General features: G+C 39.9%; 1 protein-coding gene across 1 annotated transcript; it reads right to left on the bottom strand.

The window, feature by feature from the left end:
• Window positions 1-3693: 3693 nt before the first annotated feature.
• On the bottom strand, window positions 3694-20744 carry SAR1A (secretion associated Ras related GTPase 1A). The gene is made up of 7 exons (XM_083148470.1): window positions 20525-20744; window positions 10515-10587; window positions 10252-10371; window positions 8094-8159; window positions 7313-7416; window positions 5378-5509; window positions 3694-5231 (listed from the first exon to the last, which is right to left on the bottom strand). The coding sequence occupies exons 2-7, from the start codon at window positions 10570-10572 to the stop codon at window positions 5115-5117; spliced, it is 597 nt and encodes a 198-aa protein (XP_083004596.1). The 5' UTR covers window positions 10573-10587; window positions 20525-20744; the 3' UTR covers window positions 3694-5114.
• Window positions 20745-20803: the final 59 nt, after the last annotated feature.

Raw genomic sequence — 20803 nt, forward strand, 5'->3', positions numbered from 1 at the left:
CACACGCCCCGCCCCCCCCCCAGCCTACCCTATCCTCCCAACCTGCAGCCAAAGATAACCTTACCATGCCAGTTTAAAGATGGCCATACACTACTGCGGTTTTACCTAATTTCACCCAAATCCAATGAATCAAGCCAAGAAAAATCAGGTCACATTGGGCAAATTGCATGCGTTTTGCATTTGATCCAATGTTCGTCCCCATGCGCATCGGATCAAAGCCCCTAGATTGCAAGTGCTGCATGTAGGATCCGTCAGCCTCCAGAAGCACTTGCTAGGATCACAAGCAATAGGACAAAAAGCGATGCTGCCGCCTGGGAAGGTCCCAGGCGGCTCAAGGTGGCCACCTTCACTCCAACGTCCCCCACTAGTGTTGAAATCTAATCCCCCCAACCTAAGCAGCCCTGCATACTTGAATTCAGATTGCCTTAAATCAGGATTATGGAGTTGGATTTGAACGGCATAGAGTGCTGTCCAAAGCAGTATCAGTATGCTCCAGGCAGCTCTGGAAGTTGCAAGACTGGCTACTTGCTATAGGGTGTCATTTCAGTCACCCTGCAATAGAAATGCAGGTGCATTGCTCACATACCCATAATTAAAACCCTGCACATGCACAACAGTCCCTCAGGTGTGGGAAGTTTAAATCATATTACTCTCTGGCCTAGAAGAAACTTAACAAGCACCTCCAAAAGCCTACTAAAGAATAAGGTCTGACTTTGTCTGCAGTTTAATCTTTACACTGATTTACAGTTGTAATAGAGTTATCGTACAGGGGGGATATTTGGGGGGGGGGGGTTGGGGTCAATCGCACTGAATATCAGAGATAGATCCTGGAATATTAAGACGGTGGCCCCCCGTGGGGTGTTGATGGTGAATATGTCACCTTGGGTATAACAGGGGTGTGCTAGCACGGACAAGAAAAATGGACCATTGTAACAAAAGGAGGTTTCGTTTATCACGGTGTGGTGCACCTTAAGAGAAATTGATACAATACAATAAAATATACCTTTTATTAGGAATGTATTAAAATTGCAAAACAGGACACACTACATAAAACCTAGACACAAGTGAAAATGTGCAAATTAAAATGACACGTACTGGGTCTTCATGTGTTTATTAACTCCTAAATAATAAGTTTGTTCCCAATATGCTCTCTTTATTTATTACCCGATTGATGGCTGTATGGCCAATTTTGTATATGGGGGGAGAGATATGTGAGTAACATGGTGTTTTTCATAAACTTGATTTGGTATAAGGATCTGAGCAACTTCTGCAGTACGTCTGATGTTCTAATTGTTCTGTCACATGCAGTTAATCTGTCACAGTGTTGGTATGCCGCTATTGTACAATACAATCATATTATTGGTCACAATAAATGTCAGATTGGACTAATATTAATTTAATTGTAAGTAACCACATAAACGTGTAAAGTGAAAATAGTTCTGCGGGGTATATTTTAATTATGCAAATGCCGTTTGATACGACCGCAGTATGTGCAATGGCAGGGATTGGTGCTGCAATTGAGGTTTAAATAAAATAGCAGCATGTACACATTTGCTTCTCAAGTGGGGGGGGATCATCAAATCTTTCTCAGGGCAACTGATGCCAGATTACCCTCAGAAAGATTTGCGGAATGTACGTCTGCTTTAGCGACCGTACGGACACTCGCCATGCGTCTCTCCTATCTGTGATTTGTGTTACTTTTAGGACCCTAATGTGATAGCTATTATACCTGTCTGTGCAACTTGGCATTTCACGCGGCAGCGCTCTCTGTCACCACAACGATGGGGCAGGGCGGTGTGCACCCCACCGTGGGAGCCCGCATGATCTATGTGACTTACCAGTCTTTTTCAGGACTCTAATGTGAATTATATATTTACAGTGCGTTTAACCTGCTATTTGAATGTGGCACCGCTCTCCATCTAATTGGTGTTGCCAGGTAGTGCACACACCATAGTCCGACGTGGGAACCCACAGGGGTACAGAAGGGACATTGATCCCCCCACTTGTGAAGCAAAGGTGTGCATGCTGCTATTTTATTTAAACATCAATTGCAGAACTGTACAAATCCTCCTCTAGGACGTCCGTGTACCACGCACTCACGTCCATGCAGCTAGCTATTTAAACGCAGCACCAATCCCTGCCATTGCACATACTGCGGTCGTATCAAACGGCATTTGCATAATTAAAATATACCCCGCAGAACTATTTTCACTTTACACGTTTAAGTGGTTACTTACAATTAAATTAATATTAGTCCAATCTGACATTTATTGTGACCAATAATATGTTTGTATTGTACAATAGCGGCATACCAACACTGTGACAGATTAACTGCATGTGACAGAACAATTAGAACATCAGACGTACAGCAGAAGTTGCTCAGATCCTTATACCAAATCAAGTTTATGAAAAACACCATGTTACTCACATATCTCTCCCCCCATATACAAAATTGGCCATACAGCCATCAATCGGGTAATAAATAAAGAGAGCATATTGGGAACAAACTTATTATTTAGGAGTTAATAAACACATGACGACCCAGTACGTGTCATTTTAATTTGCACATTTTCACTTTTGTCTACGTTCTATGTTTTATGTAGTGTGTCATATTTTAATACATTCCTAATAAAAGGTATATTTTATTGTATTGTATCAATTTCTCTTAAGGTGAACCACACCGTGACAAACTAAACCTCCTTTTGTTTCAATTGTAATAGAGTTCCCCCCAGAACTCTAAATCTTGCTGCTCATTTTAACTTTGCCAAGTTTCAAGGCAAAAAAATTGCACCTTCTAGAACTTGAAACTACTCCTAACTGTAAATGATATAATGGAAACAACTTACTGCTAAACTTGACTAAGACCAAGGAAATTATTATTCACTTTAGACGAGGTAGGAAGTCGGCGTTAAAGCCCCTATCTATCAATAATTTGGAAACAGAGAGGGTGACGAAGTTTAAGTTATTGGGGGTTATTATTTTACATGATCTAACCTGGTCTTCAAACATCACAATGGTAGCTACGAAGTCTCAGCAAAGCTTATTTTTCTTGAGGAAGCTTAGAGCAGAAAAACTTTCCCAGGAGAATATGATTAGGTTCTATAAAAGGTGTAATTGAAAGCATCCTATCATATTGTATTGTAGTGTGGTAATAGCACAATAAAAGATCTTAAGAAATTGGAGAGGGTGATACACACTGCAGCGGCCATTATTGGCTGTGATTTGTCCTCTATTGAAGATATCTTTGTTAGAAACTGCCGGCGAAAAAGAGAAAGCATTATGCAGGATTGTCATCATGCTTATTATCACATCTTCTCATTCTTGCCATCAAAAAAATGGCTAAGGTGCCCTAAGTCAAGAACATCACGTATGAGAAATAGTTTTTTCCCAATGGCAATTACAGATTTTAACCAAAATTGTTAATTAGTATCTTCTGTGACCTAGAATGTAATTTCGTTGTAGTACAATTTTTATGTTGTTTGGCAATGACAATAAATTATTATCTCATCTTATTAGAGGAAGATTTCTAGAGGACAAATTGGACATCTTAGAAATGCAGGATCATTGGAAACCTACCCAGCACCAGAAGGGTGTGCGTGCTAGACCTGGTTATATGGTTCTACAGCGATACGGTCATTTACACCTCATAAACGAATGCTTTTCTTCAAAACAAAATAAGCTGCCACCACTATATGACCAGTGACCTCACTGAAAATGACATTTATTCAGAAAAACCATTCCAACAATCCTGCCAGACTTTTCAATAACGTTTTAGGGAAATTGTTTTTTGTTTTATTTTCTGTTCATACCAAGCATCCAATAGTCAATCTCTCTTTATCCAACAATAACCAACTTGAAAGGTCCAATCCCTAAAGACTGAGCTGACGCGAATTGAATAATACTTCATTTAAACAACTTAATTTTAACTTTGACAAAATATAAGCAGAGTACTTGTAATTCTGTGGTTGGACAATATGAAGTTAAATCTAGAAGCCAGTCTAACAAACCTAGTTTGTCAAACAACATTTACCTTTAATGCATAAAGACCAGGTTTAAAAGAACTAGAGATTACAAAAGATATAGGTTCCAGTAGCAGAGATCCCAGGCACTATCATTATCGGACTTCTGTTACTTGAAAAGCTTTAATGTATGTTCTGTGATTTGCTTATTGTAACATTTAAAAGAATTTAAACAAACATTAAAGCACTATGAAATAGGTACCAAAAACCAATTCACTATATATTTCTTTCTTAACCATATATATTTGTTTTCTTTTTACATATCCACCTTATTAGTATACTGTGGTACTAAAAAGTAGTGCATGCTCAAAAACCCTTTAACTGCTCTGCAATAAGTTGTATTGCGATAGTCAGCTGGCAAAATACAGCAGGTTTTGGTGTATGTTTACTAAACTGCAGCTTTTTTGTTGTTGCTGATTCTGTTCCCACTATGTAAAAGGGCAATAATAAAATAAAATGCAGAACACGCCTAATATTATTGCCCTTTTAAATCCAGCGACTATAATTGCCCTTTATGTAAAAAAGCTAATTTCAATTAGCCCAAAATGTATATCGTTTCATGGTCACCAAACCACCTTCAAAATACACATTAGCCAGTTTATACAGCATAATCACTGTTAGAGAGCAGGCCAGCCCAAAGCTATGTTTATTGTGGACTTCTAATGCCATGATACGTGGATCAGTATTTAGTGATAAATGTAAATACCATTAAATAGTTAAAAAAAAAAAAAGCCTAAACAAAAAAAAAAAAAAAACAGAAACCCCCCCCCCAAAGAATAATAAAAAAAAAAGCTACTACAAACTTCGGACCAAACTAGCTGCTATTGAAAAAAAAAAAAAGGGGATGTTTTTTTTTTTTTAAAAATAGAATGGTTTTCCTTGGAATTCATAATCTCTTGATCAGTGCAGGATGCCCCACAAGACTCCTGGTTGTTGCGAGTGTTAATCACTGCCTATGTGAGTCTGCCCCACACTGATAGAGAAAAAGTCCATCTGGATCAAACCCGAAGGAGCTGAACGCTGAATTATCTGGTGTCATTTATTTGTTTTCTTGCTGTTCCAAAAGGGAGTAGTTGGAGAGGAAGGGGAAAAGTTTCAGTCAATGTATTGTGAAAGCCAACGGAAGCCCTCTCCATAGCCTTGCCTCTTCAGCACACTGCACATAAACACTTCCATTGGGCGAGCATTTAAATCTTTCAGTGGCACATTACCCTGCGGAAGAGACAATATGATGCATTACTTTGCACACAAGAGGCAATTCAGTAGTAAACGTATTAGACTAGCGTGTAGAATGAAAAGCCATGCACTACCATTCTACAAACTGTACACTGTAAACCAACCAGCAGATTGTTACTTACTTTTCCTGTGGTTTGTCCATACAGTCCAAATATTTCTCTCAGCTTCTCCTCGCTAATTGCCTCAGGTCTATCAATTTTATTCCCAAGGATAAGAATTGGCACATTAGATATCGTATCATCTGTCATGAGCGCCTACAGAGTAACAGAAAAACAAAAATCTGTTCAGGTTTCAAAGAAATGTAAAAGTAGAGGATGATATATTTGGAAACCTACAGTATATATAGTGTTCAAATGTATGTGGACCGGACATATCATTTTAGCAATTCAAAATCATACTTCAATTAGTTATATAATGAATAAAGTTTTAATATACAGACTATTAGCTTTAATTTGAGAGTAATCCCGCTAAATTGAGGTAAGGGTTTAGGAATTACAGCTGTTTAATATGTAGCACTAAATTTTCAAGGGACCAAAAGTAATTGGACAACGGACTCAAAAGCTGTGTCATAGACAAGTCTGGGTTACTCCTTTTATAGTTCTTAAGTTGAGCTGATCAAAAGTCTAGAGTTCATTTCAAGCGTTTCATTTGCAATGGAACCGGATTCTGTTAACCCATAATATGTGGTCCATTGAGCTTTCAATGCAATCGAAACAAGCCATCTGCAGGGCCCAATTCAATTAAAGAGTGGGAAAAAGAGTGCTCGTCTCAGGCTTTATTGCCTGAGGCTAAATTCCTTTTTCATCAGAACCCCTTTACTAAAACACAGAATCTGTGAGATGTACATGAATCTGATTTTACAGCTTATGACACTCCGTGACTCCCCGAAAAAGAAAAAAAAAAGTGCTGCCTACAGGGCAACTTCAAGGCTAATTGAATACCCCAGGGTTCAAATTTTTGTGGTAAAATTACTGTGGCTCATTGAATTCCCACCTTAGGCTGCAAAAACAATGATGAAAAAAATCCATCAAAGAAAGAAACATAATGAGTAGCTGAAACATCAGTTTGGCACATTCTGAGAATAAACAAAAATATGTTCTGGAGAGCTCAGCAACAGAAAACGGCCTGGACATCTACAGAAGACAGTGTTCATTCTTTCCATTGTAGAGAAAAAGCCGTGCGCAACGTCAGGCAGACCGTACCTCATCTCCCCCATACTGGCCCACCTACACATGGAGGGGGAATGGTTTTGAAAACAGGGCGCACATTTACATTTCTATAAACTGGGGAATCTAAAACCCAACCACACCATCTTGTGCCAAACAAATCATCCCTCATTTAATGCAGTAGGTTGTCTTAAAACCAAGTGCCTTGTTGGGCCATATAAGATATAAAAGATGTGTACACACGGTGAGATATTGGCTAATGGTCAATTTTGACTAAGCTGATTTTGGCTATGTGTAATATAGCCAGTGAGCTGCTCAGTGAAAATTACCTGAGAGCGGACACTGTGGGGACGCACTGCGCTACTGCCCACAGGGGAAACACGGAAAATTCTGGCTAACTTCCTAGACAATTCTGACTATTTAGTCAAAGTAGTCTGCAAATTCGCACCTTTTGTACACCCCTATAGGAAGAATATATAGGAAAACCCACTCATAAAATACTGCTATTTACTTTTATGGTTTTGGATGAATTGCGAAACAAATACCACAAAGTGTTGATGTTGGAAAGTGCTGCTTTGTGATATCCATTAGTCAAGATTTACAATTTTACTTAATTTGGGAAATCACAGATGTTAATCTTGACACTCCAATAAATATTTTTAGTACAGTTGGTAAAAGTTTCCTATTCTAAGAAACAGGTCTCATTTCCACTGTAGAACAACTTTTCATAGAGTCTGATTGCTGAGAGGGAGGCGGCTTTTGGCTGTGTTTGCTGTTATACATCCTAGAAAACTCAGTGACACAGGAAATGGTTTGTGAAATGCAGGGTGAATGCCCAATCCCATCCAATGATAAATCACTATTAGACACAAACAGAACATTTTATCTTACATTGAGCTCCACTTTGGACTCCATAAGGCGTGAATGGTCTACACAGTCCACAAGAAAAACGATTCCATTAATTGCCGGTAAGTAGTTCTTCCAAACACGCCGAGCTGATCAAGGAAATAATTATAATAAGAAAAGCCAGAAGACAGTATTAGTGGCATGGGAGAGGTTTAACAATTAAACACTAGATACAGATAGAGATAGATCATCTTCCACCTTTCCATTGGCGTCACAAGAGGGGCGTGGAGTACTACAGAGTTGTACTCTTTTCAGGGGGTGACCCCAAAATGTAACAGAGGGTGAAGTTCAAAAAATAATTTGTACCAAGGCCATGCTACCGATTATATGTATAAGTTGAATATGAGTATAAGTATGCAATGAGATGTATTGTACCTTATTTACTGAACCACCTTTGCACAAATAGAAGCCAAAATAGTCATGGCTATGGATTCTTGTCAATTATTATTTTAAGATAAAAAAAAAATTATAATTATCAGTTTAAATGTATAACATCTTAGATTTACAACACAGACCAGTGGAAACCAGGAAAGGGAGGTTACATTAATGAAGGGTATCAAAGTTGGTTGAATGTTTTTAGGATTAAAAGGGACTGTTAGGAGTTTGAAGGTAAGCATAAAATGAACTCATGTAGATGACACATGCAGGCCTTAATGACAGCTGCAGCACTAATTACACTAATAATCTGAAAATACATATATACGTATGTAGAGTGTGCATACTGAATGTCTAACACATACTAATGCAGGTGATCTAGAGTATGTACCTTGTTCATGTCCACCAAGATCAAAGGTTGTGAAGGTCATTCCTGCAATTGTTAACTCTTCCGATGCTGGAGGAAAGAGCAGAACATCATCTTGTTGTGTATATACGAGTTACACTAGAAAAGCAAACTCAATTTTCAAGTATTAAAAACATGCACATTACAGTTGAGATGGATATATTTACCTTGTGCTTAGAATGTAAGCACAAAACCCAGTTACTACACTTTGACGCAATAAATGAACTGATCAGGATTAATAATCATTTTGGACCCACACATGCAGTGACTTAGGTTTTAAAAAACAAAACCCACTGTCCAATTTGCAACTATAGACCAACTATACATTTGAATGACTATATGTTGAAAGTAGAAAATAAACACATTCCCTACAAAATGAAGACCAAAGGGTACATTCCTGCTTGAGATTTAGGGGCATATTCAATTAGCTGCAGGGCTTACAGCGATCTTTTACTTGTCCAGGGCTATTTAACTGCAGCCAGTAGGTTTCCATTTATAGAGGTGTCAACATACAACTATCCTCCTTCAGCTATAAGTTGTGTTCTTCAAAATGTGTGAGCTCCATGTAACTCTGTAGCACTAGGTATCTTTTTATTGTGCGACACTGACGTACACGGAGAACAGACAGGTGAACGGAAATAGCTCTCCATTAAAATGCATCTTATTCGCAAAATGGGGCGAATGGGATGTACAAACTGCTTCTGCTAATTTTTAGGATCTGTAGCATGACTATGCAACTGTAATTGCAAAATAAATGGAACGTTTCAGTCTTTTCAAGGAAAAACGTAATGTAGCATTTCAGATGCAGAAACAGCCATGGTAGCACACAGAATAAAGGCATGCCAATTTTAATCAGCAGAAGCTGTTTGTGCATCCTATTCACAAAACAACAACAACAAAAAAAAGATGCCTAGCACTACAGACACGCCATGGCATGACTATAACTGTTTAACCCAAATGGAGGCTAGATATATGTGGACGCATCTGTACCACATACTTCTATGAAAACCCTCCTAAGGGTGTACAGAAGCCCACAGTGATTAGGGCTGTTTGCCCTCACATGGCCTCGGTGAGCACATGAACCCATTGCTCTGAGCACTGAACTCAGAACTACGATTCACCGTGACCATACTGTGGGAGCAAAGGGGCTTTTAATTTAACAGCTCTGGGAGTAAAAGCTCAAGGTTATCCTTCTTAGGCAAGCACTGCAGCTAACTGAATATTCCCCTAAGAAATCATCATTCCTGTGACCATCATCCTCTTAATAAGTATAGATGGAGATTATGAGCATGGTTGAACAGGAGTTGTTTATGCAATATGTACTGAGAGTTGTGAATATTTTATGTATGACTCACAGACACAAAACACCAACGTTTACAAAGCTTTAACAGCCTGTACTAGTTATCCTGCTTCTTAGACCATGCACCACTGCCAGATAACTGTATTATCTCATTTACGGTCATACTTAGCAGTCTACTGCTTCGCAAAACAGAGCTGTCTGGGGGAGCATCAGTTTTGTGTAGTGACAAACTGTCCGCACATTGGGTGGTCACTAATGTGCCCACTATTTCTGCAAAAAGTCACTTTAGGAGTCCTGCAGCACTTTAAGGGGCGTGCAAGGCAGTATGACGACACCAGAGTTTCTCAAACAGATTTTTACAGTTGTCAGCTATAAAATAAAAACCAGAAGTGTAGGATAGTAACTTCCAGCAATACATAAAGTATTACCATTTGGAAATAAAACGGTCTATGAAATCTAAAATATGTAGCAATCCACTTGGTTTATAAATGTGTCACTACAACCAGAATACGATAAAATAAGATAATATTCAATACCTTGAGGAATAGGTCTAAAATATTAAATAAAATCAAATTTCCCAATATGAGGACCATAAATGAAAGAACAGAAACCAAAGACAAATGAATAAAAAATAAAGAAGCAGCAAATGAGCTTAGGTATACAATACATAATGATAAACCTGCACTTGGTGCAAACACACAACTCCACCTTCCTGGCTATGATGCATCTACACAGTGGATAAGGTGCCGTTTAAGAATGCCACACAAACCGTTTTACTAGTACTAACCACATGTATAATGACCGGACAGCTTTTAAAGCCACATACATTTCAGTATGACTTACTTGGATGTAGTGTGGGGACGTGTTGCCCAAGCCGGTCATCCTTTAACATGTGTAGCAGTGTTGTTTTGCCAGCATTGTCCAAGCCTAAAAACACTAGTTTGCCAGACTTCTTGTATAATCCTGCAAGACAAGTAACATTGTTTAGGGAAAGCATTGACCATGGTGTTTAATAAATGGACAAAATCCAAGAGACAAGAAATGGCAGTGTGTATCTGCCTTGCATCTTTCAATGTAGTTGTTACATAAACTCAAAAATGTTTTACCTAAAAATTGCAGCACACTGCTGAAGCCATTATAAATCCACTCAAATATGAAAGACATTTCTGAAACGGTGTCCTGTAAAAAGAATAAAAGCAGAAGGAATATTAGAACTAAAACAGGGACATTTTCATTAATGCAATTATTCAGAGACTTCAAAATGGCAGCTTGCACATAGCACCAGCTCTCATACCACTAACACGTTGGGAGGTAAGTGACGTTATTTGATGCATGAAAGGGCAATAAAATAGAACTTCACTCCTGTGTTGACGTATTCCAAAAACTACATGAACAGCAATTCTAAATAAAAAAATGCAATTAACAGCAATTTACACCACATTACAAATGTATTGCCATACAGCAGACTTCTTGGGCCAAATGTAAAAGGGTGAGAGTTTCAGAAATTAGAGATTTTGGGAGAGATTTCCAATTTTTTAAAGTGGCAATCAGTTACATGGCTAAATCAACCTGGTTTTACAGTGTAAATAATTGCCGCTTTAAGAAAAAATGTAAACATCTCACTTTCTGAAACTCTCACCCTATTACATTTGGCCCTTTGTGTGTGCATTGTGTGAGCGTCCTAGTAGAACCAAAGGGTTCTACTAGGACGCCACCAAGCTATATCTCGCAATGCATGCAGCACATTTCACTTCATCACACTTATCTTTCATGCAGAAAAGACCAACTTTCTTTTGCAGAACATTTCAAACATACCCTGCACATGGGCCATTTCCTTAAAGATCTACAAGAATTACACTTGCTTTTTTTTTTTAAGACACTAATGCAATAGAAATCCAAAATAATTTTTTCCTATATAAGGAAGATAAAAGTTTGGGTATTGAAAACCTTACTTTCACTATGTGTAAAATTGTGTCGTAAGGGAGGCAGACCTATGATTCAGATCATCTGTCAGAGGAAACAAAGGGCTCAGCTGTAATTGCAATCACAAACAGGCTAAATATAATTCTGACAACATATCAGTAGTTTAACCGAATCAGTATAATGCTGTGTACACCCTGGATAATCTATTGAGCCAGATGCACTAAGCTTCAAAAGTGATAAAATGGAGAGTGATAAACAGCCAGTCAATCAGCTCCTACCTGTCATGTCACAATCACAGGAGCCGATTGGTGGGTTGTTTATCACTCTCCATTTTATCACTTTTGAAACTTAGTGCATCTGGCCCATTTTCCATTCGATATACCATTTGCAGATCAGCTGATGACATCATACACAGATATACTGTTTTGGACCTGCACACATATTGGAGCATCTGGCAATGTGCACAGGTGTCGCGCTATATAACACATACAGATGGAGCAGGGCTCCCTCTTGCTGGCGAATCACCAGACTGTCTCCGCTGGCGATCCGCCAGCAGCCCGGCGCTCCATCTGACTGCATCCATCATGCGCGTCTCAGTTTCTGGGTGGCGGGGCGATGGGAAACTGTCCGTCTCCGCTTCAGGGAGACGGACAGGGTTAGGGGGGGGGGGTGCGGGGAGGCGGAGGGGACCCAGGGGAAGCGCCGTCGGAAGGGGACGCGCGCGCATCTCGTGCGTCCCCTTTCGCAGACCAGATGGCGGCTGGCGGGGGATGGTGGCTGACGATTCCCCATCATTCTGTCATCCCCTGCAAAGACAAGGCCGGCTCCATCTGTATAGTTAAAAAAAAAAATGTGTGCATCAAACATTACTTTGCTGTACATGTATATCTATTATATATGTATTTAACGAAAAGATAGAAGGTAGTCAAAACCCAGAGTCTATTATAACAGAAACTCTGATTAAACATGTTAGATTTTTTTTATTGGAAGACTCTGAAGTATTAGTACAATATACTGTTATTTCATAAACAATATGCAATCAACGTTTACAAACATCAATTACAGGAGGCAAACCATGTAAATTACATGGACATAAACACTACAAGGTGTTTAAGGAAAGGTCTATTGAGGCATATATATATATATATATATATATATATATATATATATATATATATATATATATATATATATATATATATATATATATATATATTTTTTTTTTTTTTTAACGGCTGTACATATACTTATCTGGTGTGTCTACCTGTTACCCTTTTTTATGGAGTTACTCCATTAAAAATCACCCTTTTTTTTAATACTCTATTTGGTTGTGCTGGCTTCTAATTCTACATTCTAACTACATTTATATGGCTGCAGCACTTCCCCTATATGTAGTCACTAAAGTGGCAGGTCCTTAACTATCAGTCATGTTCAATACGAAGATGTATTTGAGAAGCATTTAGTAATTAATATTTTAGTTAGGTCTGGAAGGGTTGAGATATAACTTTTCGATAGTTCAAAAAATGAGGCCACCCTAGACTCCTTATGAGAAGCTTCCATCCAATCCAGCCAGTATATATGGAATATCTTTTCCTTAAACAATGATATAGGGGGAGACTCAGGATGGATCCATACCTGGAGAATTGTTTTTTTTGGCAACTGAGCTGAGGATTAATAATAGTTTGCGAACACCACGTGAAATTCTTTGACCTTGAGGTATCATGCCGAAGATAGCCCATTCGGGCGTAAAGGGTATATAATTTAACAAATTATCCACAGCAAATTTATACACCTTAAACCAAAAGTGTCTAATTTTTGGGCATAGCCATGAAATAGGTCTGTATTGTCTGCATGGCATTTGGGTCATCTATGATACTGTGAGGAATTCAGCTTGCTGGAATAATACGCCAAGAATCATAAAAATTTTAAACAAAAAGTCTACCGTGACCAGGAAAGTGACGCTTCCATTGAGGCAGACCAGAGCTCAAGGAATTGTAATCTAAGATGTCACGTAAGCGTTATAGTGTCTTGATATTGCTTTACAATCTGGGTTAGGATAAATTAAAACCTGGTGAAGGGTATTATTCCAATTTTAATCTGTAAATGTGCGGACAACCTGATTTATATAGTGCTGTGCTTGGTAATAAGCAAAGAGGAAAGGAGCTATAAAATCAAATGTATCAACTGCCCGAGTAAATGTAAAAATGTTTTTAGAATATGTATCTGTAAAGTGTGCAACAGAGGTTATTCCCTTGGTAGACCATACAGAAAAAGGGTTAGAGGCCAGGCCTTGTTGAAACTCAGGGTTTTTAAGAAAGGGGAGAAAAAGAGATTTGTGAGCATTCAACCCATTTTAATGTCTCAAGATGTGCCAAAGCCTACGGGTGCTCCAAAGCAATGGGTTCTCCCTAATCACATAGGGATTTCCTTGTCTTGTATATGAAAAAATGAAGCCACGTCGGCGTGGAGTTGATTTCATATAGTGTGACGAGCGGAGCGAGCCACCGAGCCAGAAGCGTGGCGAGTGCAGCGAGGGGACGTGGATTACTTTACATGTATTACATGTATTCTACGTCCACTTTGACTAAAACCTCATTTTATGTCATACAAGTGTATAGCTAATGGCATGGCATCGAACCCAATTTTGCGGGAGGTGCGATGCGATGCAATCCCCTGGGGCCAACAGAGCAGTGAATAAATTACATTGAAAAAAAAAAAAAAATCGCATCGCACGGCACTAAAACGGCCCATGCGATGCGATTTCACTACGGTAGCGGTAGTACGTAGGAAAACTGGGCGCCTGCTAGGAAACAAGTACCAATTTTTTTTGTGTCTTCAGTTGTGAGTAGAAGAGAAAGTGATCGTAATAAATATAATAGTCTTGGGATGGATATCATTTTGAAAATATTAGCCCTACCCAGATAGGAGAGCTGGAGATGACGCCACCTCGCCACATCCTTATTCAAGGATATAATACATTTAGAAATATTAATGTGATATAGAGAGGAAGTGTTTTTAGAAACGGAGACGCCCAAATATTGGAAAGATTTAATGGCCCAGGAGAACAGCACAGAGGAATGCCAAACAGGACGGGAGTATCCAGGTCTCAGATACATGGCTATTGATTTGTCTGGGTTGACTTGAAGACCTGAGATTTCTCCAAAATCTTGCAGTAGTGACTGTAAATGAGATATGGGGAATTTAGAATCAGACAAGTATAAAAGCAGGTCATCTGCAAAAGCGGTGTATTTGATTTCATGGGAGCCTATTGTAATGCCTCTGATCATTGTATTATTCTGTAATAATCTAAAAAAAAAGGGGGCGAGTGATAAGTTGAATAGTAGTGGTGACATAGGACACCCCTGTCTTGTTCCCCTGTACATTTGTAAGCCCTCACCCTTTACTCCATTAAGAAGAAAAGTTGTTTTTGGAGCGGTATAAAAATAGCGTATAAGACCTAAAAAAATCCTACCCGAACGCTCTTCGCGTAAGGATTTCATATAGATGCGGCCAAAGAACTGTATCGAATGTGAGTATCAAGGCCCAAAAACATATTGGAGGTGGTGGGGTCTCTGGAGGAGACAACCGTGGCTGCTATGGCAGTGCGAATACCTTTAACTGAGTGTCTCCTAAACATGTTAGATTTAACACTTGAAAATGAGTAAAGGTGCCCATACAGGAAGCAGCTGCTTCCTGTCGGGGAGCCGCCATCCCGGGTGGCAGGATCGCATCAGATACATCATATAAGGTCTTCTTCCATACAATGTATTATATGCTATCCCAAGCTAGGGCTGCGGGATTCGACAAATCCTATGTGCAAGCCCTTGTGATCTCCGGCACCGCTCTGCACTTTTCACCAGATTCATTGGCACAACCAGTCAGAATCGGTTGAAAAGTGCCCTAATCGTATAAGTATATGGGCACCTTAAGAGCAGATGGGATCAATGATCCCTTGCATAACTACAATGCACAAGCAATATAAACAGTCAGCACTCCTGTTACCACTCCAATGTAAACATGCCTGCGTATACATTTATAAGCATTAATCTCAATTTACTCAGCATTTTAAAGTGACCTATTAAGGGAAGAAATATTGATAGCAAAATATTCTTAGATACCAGTCAAGAAATCATCACTATTTCAGATAGATAGATAGGATAGATAGATATACACACATAAAGGCTTTAAATAATATCCCTTTAAATCGGGAAACTAATTACACAGTCCTGTGGATGGCTAAATTCAAACCTGCATCTTAACTGGCTTTAACCACAGAACATGTGTAATCCATGAGTGTCCTGGTTTAAAGGGACAGCATGGTAAACCTATATACATATATATCCATTGTTACAGCTTGTGTAGCATGCTTAACACTCATGCTATAAGCCACAGGTTCTCAAACTCGGTTCTCAGGACCCCACACGGTGCATGTTTTGCAGGTCTCCTCAAAGAATCAAAAAGTTAAATAATTAGCTCCACCCGTGGTTCTTTTCAAATTTTTCAGTGAGTAACAAATACACCTGTGCACCTGCCAATTGACCTGGAAAATGTGAACTGTGTGGGGTCCTGAGGGCCGAGATTGAAAAACAAAAAGAAATCTAGTGTTACATGTATACTGACTTAAGGTCCCCATACAGGCTGTGCAATGCGACGAGATGCGTGCATCGCACAGTACAAAAAGTATGTGCTGCACATACTTTTTGTACTGCCCGCGGATTGCATCACATGCAAAACGCATGTGTTGCGATGCGATCCAACCAATAATGTATTGCAGCGTGTATGGGGACCTTCACACATTTATTTACAGTTTCTTATATAGCGCACACATTCTGCAGCACTTTACAGAGAATATTTGAACATTCACATCAGTCCCTGCCCCAGTTGAGCTTACAATCATATTCCCTACCACATGCACAAACACACACACACACACAAATTATAGGGTTAATTTGTTGGGAGCCAATTAGCCTACCAATATATTTTTGTACATGTGTACATCCGTGTATTTCTTTACACACACCGCAATATGTGGCATCCCCAGCCATATATGTATTTATAAACATACTTGCAGATCTGGAAACTCAAAGCAGAAATATGATGTGGTGCAAACAACAGGATTTAGTATCCTGTTGCACTAGTTAAATAACACTGAATTACATAGAGACGGTTAAGTGTAACATTTTCGTAGTTTAGTACGTCAGAAAGACAATTCTAGTACCTGTACAGGTGGTGGACAATGCCCTAACAGTACTGCTCAGTACACGTATTCATTCTTATAACAGAGTACTAACTAAACAAATTAAAGCCTGATAAGATTAATAATCCGCATTCAGCTAGCACAAAATATATTTGAATGGGATTTAAATCTCAATACTTCCTTTCAAAGAGGGGGTACTCCGACTTGGTCCAAGGAAATCCAGCAGCAAAGACACTCCGACAGCTTATGCTTCAGAAGGGTTCTTATGAGCTGGGTTATTCATAGGCCAAGCGGGTCCGGTGTGGGCATTATTCTTTGTTATATTTTGTAGGGGGAAGGGTTCTTACATCCCTCCTCCTAAAGTATAATAATTGTAGAATATTGGTTCTAATTAGAAAGACCCGGGTCAAACCAGGTCACTGTGCAATGTGAAAGGTCCTTTTTCAATTTCCCAGGTCCAGCAACCTGGCACTCCGACATAAGTTAAAATAAGGGGTACTTGTGTAGTTTCACGGCGCCAGCATTTGCTGCGAATAAGGGATAGGATTCCAAATTCTCCAAAAGCGTTCATATACGAGACCTGTAAAATACAGAACCTAACAAATCACAGCCGTTGGCATCTTTTCTTGAAAAAAAAAAATATATATATATATATATATATAGTCCAGAAGGTGGCCGGAACTCCATGCAGCAGACAAACGGGCTCGTGCAGGGGAATGAGGCCCACTCCAATAAACAACAACACACTGACGGGTGGCACTCCAGAAAAAAGGACAATAGTCAAACGATCAGGTGATCCAACGTTTCAAATGTTATTACAACATTTTGCCAATTTTAAATTGGACTCAAGATGTCAACATCAGGGTCAGACTGGAGGGCTAAGGTTAGGCAATTGAGAGTGACTCAGCTCTATGGATTAAACTCAAGTGACAGTCACAGGTTGGCCAGGACACGGAAGATGCCATTGGAGAAGATGGGAGCAGGTAAGACATTGGGCCACCGTGGTCAATATGACAGCATTTTAAAAGTGCCTTCATGATGACAGTTTGCCCAAATTCTGACCCTGACATCTGCTGTCTTGCTGAAACTAGTGTTCCTGCTAACATGAGGGGAAGGCAAGGCGCAGGGTCACTGCAGTGTGAGGAGGTGAGGGGCGTGATCCCATCTGCATCACTACTGGGGGGTTTCCAGCACCTCCCTTTAAAGCAGGCATGTCCAACGTTGGCCCTCCAGATGTTTTGAAACTACACACCCCAGCATGCTTTGCAATAGTTTGAGCATTCTCTAATAGCAACACTGTGGCAAAGCATGCTGGGATGTGTAGTTTCAAAACATCTGGAGGGCCAACGTTGGACATGCCTGTTTTAAAGTAAATAGATGCTATTGGCACCTATTCAGGTGGCACCAGCAGGGGAAAGTGCAGGCTGTTTTGCAGGGAGCCTTTAACAGGATTAAAAAAAAAAAAAAAAATGTAACCAGGGTATAGCGTCCTACTGAAACACTGATCACAAGAAACAGGCAAAACAGGCAATACCAGCTGTGTCTAGCAATAAATATCCATAAGGGCAATTAAAATAGCTGTGAAGTGTTACTGGGCATCATCACAATGCTCAGCTGCGCCATATTTGGTACCTGCAAATTTGAAAGCTTTCCTGAGCACCTTTGGAATGTGAGAAAAAAATTGCTATATTGCTGGAAGCAACCTGAAAGTACAGAATGAAACATCACAGTCATTCTGTAAAGAGCCAAGTGCACTGTCTGTGCTCAATCCAGGCAGACCAAAATTATCACAATGTACAGTGTACTCAAAAAAACAATAGTTTAAATCCTATTGTAAAGTGCAACGGAAAATGAAGGGCTATATAAGAAACTTAATAAATAAAATGACCCATTTGTTCCAAAGAATCCCGCCAATAGTGTATCAATACACTTTCCAACAGCCAAAGATGGCACACACATTTCCTGAGAGATCCTCAAATGACACAAACATATCACTATGGGGAGCAGACTCTAAGCGATTTGGACTGACTGCTGAGTCCTGTTGCAACGTATACAATAAAAACAATTATTAGGTCAACATAAAATCTAGTAAGTCGGGCCGAAATCTGCATAGCATGTACCTAACTTAATCGGTTCCCATACGACAGCTAAGCAAGATACAGTAACATGGAATGCTAAACGCTCATCACAAAAACCAACCAACACACGGCACTAGATATTATCTTTGGAAAATCAGTTCCAGACTTCTGATCAAATTTCAGCATGACCTCAGTAACAAATGGAGATTATAGAACAGATCTTTCTCACAGAAAAATGTTTTCAAGTGTCCATATCAATCTCATCGGTGGCCCCTGAAGAATGGAATTGAATTATCAGAAGGCTATACTGTAGGCTCTCATGAGCAGCATCTCCTCTAACCTGGCTCTGCTGTACTTGTTTATATTTGACTTGTATCTTGCATGATTTGCAATGCTGACTGTACAGTCCTGCAGTTTGTGATGCAATACAACAATGATGACTCTAATAAAATACTTCCTACAGAATAATCATCTATACTTCCAAAAGTCAAGTGTGGAGTTTGTGTCTGCTCAGTACAAATGAATACTGATAACTAAAATATTTTCTATTTTAACTACAGTTATAAAAGGTAGAATATGCAAAAAAAAAAATCTATTGCAAGAGTAATAAGTGTATTACAAAATGTAACCCAGATTATCACCCCACCTGCCCATATTAAGCTGGTGGTGAAGAAACCATCACTTTACCAAATGTTTACGTTATCCTTCTATATCATATGATACATATATAATACAGAAAATGGACTTGTAAATGTGCAACTAACTTCCACACCTAACATTTCATATTTTTATGTAAATGTGCATAATTTTGGGCAATGATTACTCGAGATCACATTTGCCTTTTCATAGGATGTTAGCATAACTGGTCACCTACACAAAACAGACACCTTGGCTCAGCTCACCAGTGTTAGTAACCAGCCACAAATACACAAATAACTCAATTCTAAGTAACATTAGAATGCAGGGTGACTGATACTGTAGGTGTTTTGGTTGGCTTATTCTAAATAATGAGTCATCAAACAACAGCACCTCACACCTGTACACTGTCCCTGTATCTAGCACACTATATTCCACATACCCAGATTATGCCCATCTACTATATATTGTATCAAATGCTGATCACCCTTTATAAGAAATAAACACACGGTGGCCATACACACGCAGATTTATCTTCAGATCTGGCTGGTTGGAACAAAAACATGGTTATGGATGAGAGCAAATGACAGTTGACCGTTTGCTTGGAAATGTTGGAAAACAGACAAACTGTCTCTCATCCTTAACCATGTATTTGTTCCAACCAGCCAGATCTGAAGATAAATCTTACTAGTGTATGGGCACCATTAGAAGCAGGGCCCTCTTACCTCTCTGCTCGTAAACACCAAGTCTCGTTTTATTACAGTATTAACAACATTTGATGGTGCTAGATAAACAACTATCAATATTCTTATTATTAACAACATTATATGATGGTATGTGGCTACTCAGAGAAAGAGGACTCTCCCTAGCAAAAAAGGACTCTCCCTAGTATTGTGCCGATTATCCAACCACAGTGAGACACATACAATGGGCAGTATTTACCCACAGGGCCAGGGTCCGTCTACATGTAACCTGCCTGATGCCCCCAGTGCTTCAGCCAGAATCCCCCCTCCTTCCCCGCAGATGTGCTATATCCCCAGCAGCACAGAGTATGAGGGCGAGCTCAGAGCCTGGAGAGGACATAGCACTAGCAGTGCTCCCAAGACCGACCAGCCCCCAGACCCTCTCTCTTCCCCCTACAGCTGTGGGTCAGGACCCAGCCCTGCTAAGTGAGGCCTTCCCGGCACTTGTTTACCCGACTGTCCCAGGTGCTATCCTAGCCTGCAGCCGGCCTCTCCCATCTCCCATCCGTACAACCAGACCAAGCCACTCATCACATCACCTCCTCCCGGCTCTCTTCTCCCCGTTCGGTACCCGGCGGTGGTGGCAACGGTGGCGGCGGCGACTCCTCCTCTTCTCCCGGCCCGGGGCCTTGGACACCAGCTAGTAAGAGAGAGCAGACACCGCACACCGGAAATACGTAGCAGAAAGGGCAGCCCGGTCTGTCAGCAGGGGTGAGAATGGCTTCGCTGTGCCACACTGCGCATGTGTCCGGGTCTTGGCTAATGCGTGCGAATACAGCGAACATGCGCAGTAGGGATAGGTATGCGTGTCAGACAAC

Source organism: Crinia signifera, chromosome 6 (assembly GCF_055691185.1).
Source record: "Crinia signifera chromosome 6, ASM5569118v1, whole genome shotgun sequence".
Lineage (NCBI taxonomy): Eukaryota > Metazoa > Chordata > Amphibia > Anura > Myobatrachidae > Crinia > Crinia signifera.

Excerpts from the sequence above, each read along its gene's own strand:
- SAR1A (XM_083148470.1), bottom strand. The coding sequence starts at position 10,572 with ATGTCTTTCATATTTGAGTGGATTTATAATGGCTTCAGCAGTGTGCTG. Across the intron at positions 10,372-10,514 it reads CAGTGTGCTGCAATTTTTAG|GATTATACAAGAAGTCTGGC; the intron begins GTAAAACATTTT and ends CTTGTCTTGCAG. Across the intron at positions 8,160-10,251 it reads CGTCCCCACACTACATCCAA|CATCGGAAGAGTTAACAATT; the intron begins GTAAGTCATACT and ends TCTTTCCTCCAG.